Here is a 13,256-nt window from a genome sequence, read left to right as displayed (position 1 = left end):
AAGAAATAAAAATGGGACTCATAGATTGAAAAATGGTTATATAAAATGCATTGCTGCCTATACCCATAGCCCATCTAGTTGTCCTTCATATTCTATAGCACACACAATTTACTTGCAATATTTTGCAAGTAGCAACCAATCATGTGACAATAGCTATATGTTTCAAGGATAGAATCCATCATGTATATGCAAACACCTAAGTGCTTGTACCCTAATAAGAGATTGGGAACCTACATGTAGAAATAGAGGAGCTTATTGACTAACGAATTGTAATGTTCAATGCCTTGTGAAATGGCTTGATGAGATCCTTTCAAGGCTGTGAGACTCCTCCAAACTTCCTAAAAAAGTATCTATTTATGTAGCCAACTTTAAGGGAGGAGGTCTAGATAAAGTTTCTTGAGAAATTTAATTGGTTTTGTCTTTGTTATACCATAATTGGTTTGTCTCTACCCTTAAAAAGGCTTCGACTTTGGCAAGAACAAGTTATCTTACCATTAACTTTAGATGGCTCCAATATATTGAAGAAATTGTGTGAGTGTCCAAAAACCATGGTAGAGTTGGGTTCTCAAGACAACTCTTTCTTGCAAGTTTTGGATTCTCTTCTCTCTTGCATTCTCATACTTGTTCCAAGTGAAGAAAGTACCATTCCTAACTCCAAATGTAGTTATCCACCCTTTCAAAAGACTCACGAGGATAACAATTGTGATTGTAATGATGATTATGACATTTGGGATGTCCTTTACCTCCGTAATAGTGCGATCATAAAGCTCAGGATTGGCCTTACGATGGATTGGCATTGAGGAGGAGGAGGAACAACAGAGCCGCCTATGGTACCGCCATGGTTCTAGCCATGATACTGTTGAGGTTAATAATGAGAATGTTGCCCAGATAGCTAAGTTTCCCAGATAGCTAAGCACAGCCAAAGCATCTTCGACAACTTCGAAGAACTTGCGTGCAATATAGGAATACAGGGGCCTGATATTTATGCGCGCGATGGTGGGAAGACACAGATTGTGGATCGACACAAGCTCCCGGATTTTAGCACAGTAGGGTTTAATGTGGGAGGGGACGACTGGAGCGGTGTCGTATTGCTACGCATCCGAGATGTGGAATCCACCAAAAAGATATGTTGAACATGGGACTGATGAAGAGGTACGTCCAGATGCTTTCATCTATCTTTACAACTTGAAAACTTGTAGCATTACAGGAGCTTTGGAAACAGGACATGAAATGCATGCTAAAATAATTCAAAGGGGATTTGAAAGGGGAGTTCCTTGTGGGAAACATGCTGGTAGAAATGTATACCAAATGTGGCTTTCAAGGAGATGCTACCAAGTTTCAGAACAGTCTACCAGTTTGAAACACAGTTTCTTAGACTGTGAAGCTTTCAGGATATCTAGAATGTGGGAAAATGATTGCTATTTTTCTGTTTCTCTGAAAAAGCCAAAGAGGGAAAGAAGGAGGGCCAGTTGATAGGGAACTTGATGTCCTATCTAGACAGTAATGACAATGATTAGCAATCAAATAAAAATGGTTCTGATTATACAATCAATTTGATAGGGCAAGATGGGCATATAAAATCATCTAGTGACAACATGACTGGATGTCATAATGAATTGTTTGGTTCTGAGGTCTCCAACATAAGCAAGAAAGGTAGCAACAAGAGCTTGATTGATGAAGATGTGTTTGTACCCAGTGGCAGCTATGGGAGGATTGACAGTCTATTGTTATCAAATGAAACCTGATTCCTCCACAATGAATCCTTTCACAAAACTAGTTGCGAGCTCCTATACTAGAAGGGAGGCTGTTACCGGCAATGATAAAGCACACAGAGGGTTGATGGGTACTTCTGACATGTTTCCGTTCAGCCAAGTGTGCTCAATAGTCGTACTTTTGACTACGAGGCATGCTGCATATGAAAGAGACCTGGAAGAGATAAAACGGCTCTTTGTTTATTGTTTTGAAAAAAAAAAAGGCAAATCACAGTAGCATGGTGGAGAGAAAAGCTAAATTGGGGGCCTGCTTTATGGGTCCGAAGCAAAAAGAAGAGCCGCTGGAAATGGAGAGAGGAGGGGAAAGCAGAGATAATACCAGGAGTCCTGTTTATAGATGAGGGGGCATATGCTAGATATCGAGTGCTTTTCGGTTTGTGCAATGTCCTGATGGAGAACTCCAGAAGCGAAAAGAAGTGGTCCATGTTGTGACTCTACACAAGATTGATGTAATCAATAGCAGAACTCAAGGATTCTTGGCTTTGTTCACTAGTGACACTGGTGAAATACGTTTTGAAGTACGAGAGCAGATTGACAGCAAAGTTGCAGAATAGGGGAGAGGGAGGACGGAAGGCAAAAATGGTGGGATGAGCAAAGATCTTGGGTCTCCTCTGAGTGCAAGGAGGCGCCTGTGCTCGATGCAAAAAAAATCGATTGATATACGATGAAGAGGATAAGGAGGCAATCGGGAAAAAACAAAACAAGGAGGAGAAGTAGTCTTCGTTTCTGATTGAACGTTTCCACTGCTTTTGAAGTTTGGAGCCATCGCCAGTCCCAGGCCATCTGGCAGCTCATCTTCGGATTCTTATCCCTTCATCTTCTCCAGTTGCCCTGACTCATTTCCAGGCCTCGATCTTCATCGCTCTTGTCGCTCCTGTTTTGATCGCAGGCTTTCAGATCTCGAATACCAGAAGTTGGTTAAACAGGAACAGGAGCATGAGACAGCTCTGATTCCAGGGCTGCAGGTGGTGGAGAGACGCCATGATCACAAACACCTGACTGATCTGAAGTCTGCAATTCTAGATCGGAAAAAAGGACAGGTAACGGGCTTTCAGGAGATCAGTCGAGTTCTTCTCGAATGATTTTAGACCTTGTGATCGTGAAGAAGAGCATCAAGAAGTTCAAGCGACCTCAATGCAATTGCAAGATCTTCGTCAAACCAAACTGGCGCAGGGAAAGGAAAAGCAGTGAAACAACAGACGAAGTAACACAGTGTTGGAAATTGCTAACAAGGGTGATTTGAAAATTATCCATCTGTGCGTACTTCTGGCCATACTCACTCCAAATCCAAAAATTTCAGATAATAATACCATAGATTCTTCAGGATCCATGGCTTAGAAAAGGCTACAAACCAGAGAAACTTGCAGATTTCCAAGACATGGAGGAGTTCAACCTGATGAAATCACGTACAACTGCCTTTTGACAGCCAACACAGAATCCTTGCTACAAGGTCAGATAATTCATGGTCACATAGTTGAACGTGGGTTTGAATCTAGTGTAATGATTTGCAACAGCCTTATTGACATGTATGCCACATCAAAAAGCCTAGAGAAAGCAGGCAGGGTATTTAGCTGCATATCAAGTGTGGTGACTTGGAATGTCATGATGGAAGGATATGCTATGCATGGATGTGGTGAGGAGACTTTCAACCTGTATCAACAAATGCTACATGATGGTTTACTGCCAGATGAGGCCACATTCCTTTTAGCCTTGAAGGCTTGCTCTGCTGTAGCGTTTCTTCAGCGAGGCAAGCTGCTTCATATTCAAATAGTGGAGAATGGTTATGCTTCTAACACATGCATTGCGAACAATCAAACTGACTGAGTTGAAGGAGCGTGCTTTTGTGTTACGGAATGCAGAGGGAAGGAGAAATTAGCTGGCTATTTTTGAAAAAGCAGGAGAGAACGGGGTGTGGCATGCTGAAAAAAGACACCAGAAGAAAAACCGCAGTGTATCTGACACGAGGGGAAGGATGAACGTCAACAAGTAAGAATGCAGAGTTCGGATGCTCTATGTTCCAGGACTACATGCCTGGTGTTGCGATGTATGGAGATAAAGCCAAGCCACAAACCATGGCAGCTCTTCTACTGGTAGTAAGCATGTACTTTATCAGGAGAAATCTTCAGGCTCCAAATGGCCTGCTTCTAGTGTAGGAAGCCATTCTTTTTGGACAAGAAAATCATCTCAAAGATCTCATTCAGTTAGCCAAGTGCTTGAAAACATCAAGGTCAATGATGCGGAGGTTCAGCATTTAGATGACGATCAGTGTTCTTCTTCTGCAGTTAACGAAGACATTTTCAATTCTGTGGCAGAAGAGTTGTCAGGTGCACTGGTGATCGGATGGATCTGTTATAGTACCACTTACAGATACTTGGGCAACTGGGTCTAGTTTAGATCATATCGAGAATAAATGTGGACTAGAAAGTAGAAACATATTCAGAAAGAGTACAATATGTGTTATCGAAAAGGTAAAAGATGTTTCGATAGGAGATAACAAATATGGCCTGGACATGGCAACAAGTGATGCCTCATCTGGAGCAGGAGACGGTGTGTGTATTCAGCCAGAAATCAGAGGGGAAAGCATTGAAGAAACTGGTGGCAGTCATCAGCTTACATTGACAGAAAAGCATGATTTAATCAAAGAAATGCTTCCATTGGGTGCAAGGGCATGTAATAGTGATGTTGCTTGTATTAAGACTGATAGGACCCGCAGAAAGGACAGAAAATTTGGGCTCCCAACCTACAGAAGAGGAATTAATTGAAGCCATTGCTGCTGGCTGAAGGAGAAAAGAAGGATTGCCTGTTTTTAATATGGTTCTATAGGCTGGTCTGTGGATGCCGTACTGGGCTATGCACAAGCAGTCCCAGATAAGCGTGTCATTGCATGCATTGGAGATGGTAGTTTCCAGGTCACAGCCCAGGATGTGTCAACTATGATCAGATGCGGACAGAACAATATCATATTTCTTATCAACAATGGTGGATACACTATTGAAGCGTAGATTCATGATGGGCCATACAATATAATAAAGAATTGGAATTACACTGGAGTAGTAGATGCCTTTGATAATGGGGAAGGAGATTGCTGGATTGTGAAGGTGAGGACAGAAGTGGAATGAATATACAGAGTGTGAGAGAACATGTTATTGAGAAGGAAGACCATACAACTTGATACCAGATCTCATGTTTTGGGTGGCTACTTAATCCATACAACTGATATCTGGCTCTACATTGGAATTAACAGCAGCTAAGATCATGTGTACAGCAATGAATCTGTGTACTGCAGCAGGTCTCTGAGCATTTATATAAGCAAAGGCTTTGTATACATCAACCAAAATCCTTGTCGATAGCAGCAGATGAATCAGAGGTCTAGATATCTGGCTCTACATTGGAATTAACAGCAGCTAAGATCATGTGTACAGCAATGAATCTGTGTACTACAGCAGGTCTGTGAGCATTTATATGAGAAAAGGCTTTGTATACATCAACCAAAACGCTTGTCGATAGCAGCAGATGAATCAGAGGTCTAGATATCTGGTTCTGTATTGGAATTAACAGCAGCTAAGATCATGTGTACATTAATGAATCTGTGTACTGCAGCAGGTCTATGTACTACAGCAAGGAATACACCTAGGCATGCAATTTTTTTTACAAAAAAGAGCTCTGATTTGAAACTTCAGCAACCCCCATGAGATTTGAAAGTTCAGTGTAACAATTTTTGTAAAATTGCATGTCTGTATGTAGAGGCAGTTTCATATCATAATAGCAGCAGCAGTGAATGCTTTACAAAGGAGGGGCTACGGCAAGGAATACATCCAAGCATGCAAATTTTTTTACAAAAAAGAACTCTGATTTGAAACTTCAGCAACCCCCGTGAGATGTGACAAGTCTCAAACACAAGAATTGGATGCTTGTGGTATTGTTGTTACTATATGGACCTTAGCTTGTAAGCAGTACAACTCCTGCATTCAAGTTCAGTGTGTCTCGGTTTTCGCACAGGCCAACATGACTGCAAAGGATTCTCATCCATTTGATCAACCTGGCCATACCATGGATCAAGTGAATCAAGATGATATTTCAAGGTCAGGTGGTATGATTAGCATATCCTTAAATTGTCCATGGACATCCATGCTACTTAGCGGATCAAGCCTAGGCAGCACTGGTTGGTCAAGAGCATGTGCTCCAGCTCAACAACATGGGTGGATCAAGAGGCATGATTGGTGATGATGATCTGCATAATTTGCAGGATAACTTCAATTTGGTATCTTCTGTTGCTAGACATGTTCAAGTTGATAAATCAGCAAATCTGAAGGCTCCGAGGTAAGTGGAATGGAGGTTTCTTATTCTTTTAGGAAAAAGCTTTCTGGGTTATGGGTTGAGGGTTGTTATACAAAACATTAAAAAAAGATATGATAGGGAAAGGAGGAAGCTTATCCTGCTTTTGATGCATCTTTTTATCCCCATTAGTAAGTATGATACAATATGGTTCCATGAGCAAATAATTTAAATATCATTTCATTATTTGTCTTGTTGTGGATAGGACTACAGGGTTTGAAGCATACAACCAGCAGAGTAGATCTATGTTGTGGAGCTTTGGGAGATTGCAATGCTTTTAGGATCAAGGGAAGGAAGTTTACTAAAAATGGTAGGTCTTCTCTTGTTGCTTTGAGCTTTTTTCGCTATGTACATGTTTGAGCCTTTTGATATCATTGGTAATTGTAAACACAAAATGCATCTAGGGACAACATTGTGGGTGAAGCAGCAAGGATCTGCATTTCAAAAAAAAGGAAGGGAGGCTTAGGAAGAGCTAACAAGACTTAATTTTTTAAACGGTGGAGTAGATCGGAAGAGGATGACAACTCTAGACCTACCTTAGGTGCTCTAGAACATAGTGAAGCAGAGAGAATGTAGTGTTCAAGATAACTTTTTTAGTGGATTCAATCACAATTCTATTGCTAACAATACAACATTGTGAACAAATTGTGATTAGTTTTCTTAACATGATATATTAGTGTGATAATGGCTTGTATTAATGGTTCCGACTAGTTTTATTGTATAAGAAAATTTTACTATATCTATGGTTTCAACTAGTTTTCTTATCTAGGAATATTTTACTAGATCATCAACTAGGAATTTTAAAAATTTTCTATATAGAAATATTTTACTAGATCACTAACTTGTAAAGTGTTCCACTTTTACTAGCTGAGACTTTTTCTAGATACTTTGATAAGTATCTAGAAAATCTCTCTTTTTTTACTATATGGAAAAGTGTTTAAAGTTCCTGCCCCCTCCACTCTTCCCACCAGGACCCCTCCCTCGTCAAGAAGATCCCCGTCACTTGGACAGACCTCCGTCTAGTGCCACCACAAGATGGAGAAGCTCCGCCGCAAGTATCGTGCCGAGCCCATTGCCACCCTACTCCGAGTTTGAGTCCAGCAAAAGCATTAGGGTTCCCAAGGAAAGAGAGCTTCCAGATCATGAGTCCACCATGAGCTTAGACGAAGATGCAGATGATTCTGACCAACCACCACCAGATCGCTATCACAACCGGTTTCTTGGCCTTCGAGCACAAGTCTAGGCCTGCCAGCAATGGCTACACCTTCCTCGACAAAGACACCCACAGTCACAACATCGTCAATGGATCATCAGAGTGTGACGAGGAGGATAGATTGGATGAGGAATCAGATGCAGCAGCTATTAGGAAATGCACTGAAATTCAACAAGCCATATCCATAGGAGCCACATCGTTTTTGCTGAGACAGAGTACAAGTATTTGGTTTATTTCATGGGCATATTTGCTGCTGTCATTTTCTTATTCCTGGGATCTGTGAAGGGGTTCAGTACTAAGCCCCAGCCTTGCAAATACAATCCAAAGCAGGAATGTGCCCCAGCTCTCTTTACAGCGATTTTCACTACAGTTGCATTTATATTGGGAGCTTTGACATCCATAGTGTCGGGATTTTTGGGCATGATGATCGCAACATATGCGAATGCTCGCACAACTTTGGAAGCCAAAAAAGGGATAGGCAAAGTATTCAAAATCGCCTTCCAATCAGGTTCGGTGATGGGTTTCTTACTTGTTGCTAATGGCCTCATAGTTTTATACATCACTATAAAACTGTTCCAGCTTTATTACAAGGATGATTGGGAGGGCCTTTTTGAGGCCATCACTGGCTATGGGCTTGGATGCTCATCCGTGGCTCTATTTGAAAGGGTTGGAGGAGGTGGAATCTATACCAAAACTGCGGATGTTGGAGCAGATCTTGTTGGAAAAGTAGAAAGGAATATCCGAGAGGACGATCCGCGAAATCCAGCGATCATTGTTGACAATGTGGGTGATAATGTGGGAGATATTGCTGGAATGGGTTTAGATTTGTTTGGCTCCTTTCCTGAAGCTTCTTGCGTAGCTCTTATTGTGGCTTCCATGTCATCATTTGGCATAAATCATGACTTCACTGCTATGTGCTTCCCTCTACTCATTAGCTCTATGGGCATCGTGGTGTGCCTCATCACAACCTTGTTCGCAACTGATGTGTTCGAGAACTCAAATCTAAGGGATATTGAATCTACACTGAAGAGACAGTTGCTGATATCCACCATCTTAATGACATTCGATGCAGCTTTTGTTTGTTGGCTGGCACTACCATCCACGTTTTACATATATGATCCTAACGGTGGTGCAAAGATGGTTCAAAACTAAAAACTATTTTTCTGCGTTGGAGTAGGGCTTTGGGGAGGGTTGGTAATTGGCTACGTTACAGAGTATTTCACCAGCAATACATACAAACCAGTCTAGGATGTTGATTCTTGCAGGACAGGAGCTGCTACCAATGTCATCTTTGGTTTGGCACTTGGCTACAAGTCTGTAATTGTTCCAATATTTGCTATTGCTGTTGCGATCTATGTCAGCCATACCCTAGCAGCCATGTACAGGATCACAGTTGCAGCTCTTGGAATGCTTTGTACTATTGCCACCTGTCTAGCCATAGATGCATATGGTCCCATAAGTGATAATGCTGGCATCGCAACCGGTCTCTGGATGACCATGATACTTCTTACACATCTCTCCACAAGAAGCGCAGCCGCAGTATAGACTATGAGGCCGTGAAGGCTTTCAAGATGGACAGATTCCTCAACCATAGGACTTCTTCAAAGTCCAGCTTGCGGCATCAACAGCCCCCAGTTGACAGCACTTTGGGAGAGCGCTTTCTCAGATTGGTCTCCGTGATCCGCACTTTGGGGGAGCGCTTTCGCAGATTAGAAGAGATGAAACTGCAGATGCAGAGAGAGTCTGAGCGATTTCGTGATGATCTGGAGGCCAGGCGTACAAAGATGTTCCTAGAGTCCCAGAAGCAGATTGCTGAGATGTTTGCTTGGGCTCTGAGCAGCAGTAAGAAAACTGATGAGCTCTTACTGATGATTGTTAGTATTTTGTTCATCATTTGATTAAATGTTTCTTTCTTCCAGCTGATTTTTGGCTCTTCATGCTACGTTTCATATCATTTCATCTATATTACAGCTAATGCGTTGAAATTATTCCACGCTTTGTTTATAAGAAATGTTTCGAGCTGATGGGATGATATTTTATTTCATTCTTATTTCAGCTGTTGAAATGTTCCAGCTGATGTTTCATTATTATTCCAGCTGTTGAGTTGTTCTACTTGATGTTTCATTGTTTCCAGTTGTTGTTTGTCTATTTTTAGTTGATTCGTCTGTTCAAGATTATGTTTATTCTACTTGATGTTTTATCTATTCTAGCTAAGGAGCTGATGTTGCAGCTAATGTGTACTCACTTGATACACTTCTGCCTAGGCAATGTGGTAGATAGAGAACGCCACCTGCAATTGTGCCATGGTCTTACATCTTCACGAGGCATCCAACATAGAGGTCTCAAAATAGTTTTGGCTCCTTCCACCTTTACTTCCACATGAGAGCACTAGTGTGTTTGCCCATCTGGCCCAAGTCTGGAGTGTCAACCTCCTTTGCTCGAAACAGAAGCATCTGATCGCGCCAAAGTAGATCTAATAAAGCGGCCTGACGATGTCCGAGGCAGCTCCTAGTTTGCTATGTCTCGGAATCTCACCATCTGATTTGGAGACATGCACGTGAAGATATCCTACAACTCCTCATCGCTCATCCCTCGATTCATCCTGATGATCTAAGTATCCACAAAGGTTACCTGCACAGACAAAAAATGATGTTAGCATAATCAATTTAAATAATACAAATCACGGTAATATAAATCTTAAAAAAAGATCTTACTTAAAATTCATATCTTATGTACCCTTATAAGCGATTAGTCAACGAGTTGAGTAAGTGGATGCTCCATGTATGAAGTATCTTATGGTCCCATGTCAATCTCCTGACACAACTCGACATAAACTGGAAGGTTGATAGACATGTTACCGCAAAATGATGAGTCCACTTCGTTCTCAAAGAATTCTTGACTCCTGTATTTCCATCATTGTTACCCAATGCTAGCTCCTCTACATGCTCTAAGCTTTCGATGGCCTCCACCCCTTGCAATATCGACCCCTCTATTTGGGTATTTTTCTCATCTATGCTTGGAACATCACTTTGATCATATATTCTCGTACTTCGGGGAGTTGAATGTATAACATACCACCATTGAGGTTGTCAGAGGTTTGGATAGAAGATTACCTATTCACAAACACGTACAAGAGAGATTTAACTATTGTGACATGTACCATGTTGTAATATAATTAACAAACAAATGAGTTCATGCACTTGTTCACAATGGACTGGCAACACAAAGGTGTCGCGCAAATCCGTCTATTTTTTTTTCAAAATCTATTTCGAGAAATCTAGATGGACCTCGTTGAACTGTTGCTCCAGCTCCTTCAAGTACCACTTTGAACCACTGCACATCGAATAGTATCATGGAGAAGCTATGGGGATCCATCGTAACAATACTTTGCAAATTCCCAAAATAATCCATATCATCTAGAACTGTGTTTGGATCCATTGCTCATCATCGGCTCTCTTGCTTGAACCTTGTCATGATACCATAGTCTATTGTGGAGCGGATTTTGTCAATATGCTCCATGCAGAAATGCCGTCCGTGCAACCACGCTGTACTATATATTTTGTACTGTACATTAAAACACTCAATTAGTTGTTGCATATAAAATACAGATACAACAAACCCTAAACACCTCATCATCTTTGGACTAGATCCCCTCGAGAATTCCCACTCCTTGGTTGAGACCTCCGCCGCTTCGTGAGACGCTGCGGTCAAAGCTCCATGCAACCATCGTATTGATATAAACCACAGTATCTCCTCCATGCCCTTAGGATATCGAATCGGTCAATGGCGCGTACTACGTCGAATTTTAGATCGCGCTTCCTCTCAATCTTGCCTAGCTTGGTGGTACCTAGCGAGCCACGTCTCCATAGAGGCATGGTGCAACATACAAAAGCGATTCGCTTTTTCCTCCATTGCAGCATCCATTCTTTTTTCTACCCCATTTCCAACCACCATATCTCTGATCAGTCTATCATTGTCCTTCATCAACGATAGCATATTGTTGTCTATATCCACCGTTGGTAGCCATTGTGAAATATGCACTAGCACCTCAGACACCAATCAACCTTCAGCCATGCTACCTTCTGGCCGAGCTTGTTATCGCACAAAGCCTTTCAAGGTTTTCATGAAGCGCTCCAAGAAGAACATCCATTATGTATGGACAGCTCTAGGAATCTCCACTTCATCTACAAAATGCACAAGAAGGTGGATTTGTATCGTGAGTATGCTAGTAGGCAGGTATTTCTCAAAGAGACAGACCATCTCCATTGCTCCCCGCCTCACGGATTCAATAGAGGACGTCTTAATCTCCTTCTATGAGATCCATTGCACTAAAGTCGACAACCTGTAAATTGCCCCGCATATTTCTAGAGTAAGGCATCCTGCGATCGTGATCGGTAGTAGAAACTATCACAAATGAGAAACATTATGAATAATGACTACACTCCAAATAGCAAAATGCGTAGGCCACTTACAATCCATTCATAGTATAAACCTGACATATCTTATGCCAATCATGGGATTTTAGCCTTGATAATTGGTCGTCTTTAGAAAACGCAGACCTTAGAGAACGCATCATACCCATCGGAGTGCGGATAGACTCGACTATTTGCTTCAGAATGCGCTCTTCTTTAGTGGACAAAACCCAAGGAGCGCAAGGTAGCTACACACGACCATCATTACTTGACTATGGCCAAAGCGCCTCCATCTTGCCTACCTCCTTCAAATCCATTTGTGCCCCTATAGTGTCTCTCTTTCCTGTGATATGGTTCCATAGCAACCTGTCCATGTTCTTGAAAATATGCATGGGATCCAACAAGTGGTTGATTTGTAAGTGGGTTCAATATGGAAACTTGTAGAAAATTGAGAACCGTTGCATTCTGTTTGGATGTGACTCCGCGTGGATCATTTTCAGCTCGTACCAGCTTTGGGCATTCGTACATATTGGAGGTCATCCAAGAAAACCTTCCATGAGTTCATGACCCTCTGGCAAGAAAGCGGCATGTCCTTGATATACCATCTTCTTCATGGTTCGTGACCTTCGATAGTCTAACTCTGGCGTGTACAATGGGCATGCATGATAACCTAAGGTAACCAAACCTGTCCGAACACCTCTATCCAGTGAATACAAATTTGAACAAGCTATAATAGAGATTACCAATGAGAACGGAGGCCTATTTACCTGAGCACTCTCCGAATCTCGAAAAGTCATGCATAGTCCACATGAGAATGGCTCAAATATTGGCGGACCGTCGACTATCGCACTTGCTCATATCTTGTACATTGGCCCCGTCCTCCCACAAAATCTTAATCTCATTGAGTAATGGACGAATATACACGTCCATATTTTTGACTTTGTAGCAACCGAGGATGAGTAAGCTAAGGATAAGATGTCCTTTCTTTGTAGAAATCCATGGAGGGATATTGTAGTTGACAAGGACTATAGGCCACACATTGTAAGAAGTTGAGTGTAGACCAAATGGGTTCACGCCATCCATTACAAGACTGAGCCGAAGATTCCTTGGCTCTCGGGCAAAGCCTAGGAAGGTAGAGTTAATGTGACTCCATGTATGTGAATCTGCTGATATTCGTTGAACTCCATCTGTGGACCTATTCTACGCATGTCATGTTATCAAGCTGGCCATACCGGACGTACGAAACATGTAGTTTATGCGGGGTATAAGCGGAAAGTGTCTAAGAACTTTTTAAGGGATGGTTTGCCCTTGCAAGTCTTGTCGATACATGTGAGAACCACACTTTGGACATGTCTCCATAGTCTCGTATTGTCCTCGAAACAATATGCAATCATTGATACATGCATGGATGTTGCTGTAGTCCATGTCAAGCTTTTGTAAAACATGTCATGCATTGTCTCACGAGACTCAAGCATGTTATTTGCAAGTGGTAATATATGATACTTCAAGAATCTGAAAAAGATC

At 41.7% G+C, this 13,256-nt stretch overlaps 1 protein-coding gene and 1 pseudogene across 1 annotated transcript; both read left to right on the top strand.

Moving 5' to 3' along the window:
• Positions 1–2,040: 2,040 nt before the first annotated feature.
• Positions 2,041–9,477, top strand: LOC148034454 (uncharacterized). Its single transcript, XM_087680668.1, has 3 exons — positions 2,041–6,092; positions 6,313–7,348; positions 8,788–9,477. The coding sequence occupies exons 2-3, from the start codon at positions 7,033–7,035 to the stop codon at positions 9,216–9,218; spliced, it is 747 nt and encodes a 248-aa protein (XP_087536794.1). The 5' UTR covers positions 2,041–6,092; positions 6,313–7,032; the 3' UTR covers positions 9,219–9,477.
• LOC148034455 (pyrophosphate-energized vacuolar membrane proton pump 1 pseudogene) lies at positions 7,349–8,870 on the top strand (annotated as a pseudogene).
• Positions 9,478–13,256: the final 3,779 nt, after the last annotated feature.

The sequence above is a fragment of the Lygodium microphyllum genome, chromosome 6 (genome assembly GCF_053477565.2).
Source record: "Lygodium microphyllum isolate KBCC chromosome 6, Lygodium_microphyllum_v1.1.10, whole genome shotgun sequence".
Lineage (NCBI taxonomy): Eukaryota > Viridiplantae > Streptophyta > Polypodiopsida > Schizaeales > Lygodiaceae > Lygodium > Lygodium microphyllum.
The sequence above is the reverse complement of the archived record's forward strand: the minus strand, read 5'-3'. Positions and strand labels throughout refer to the sequence as shown.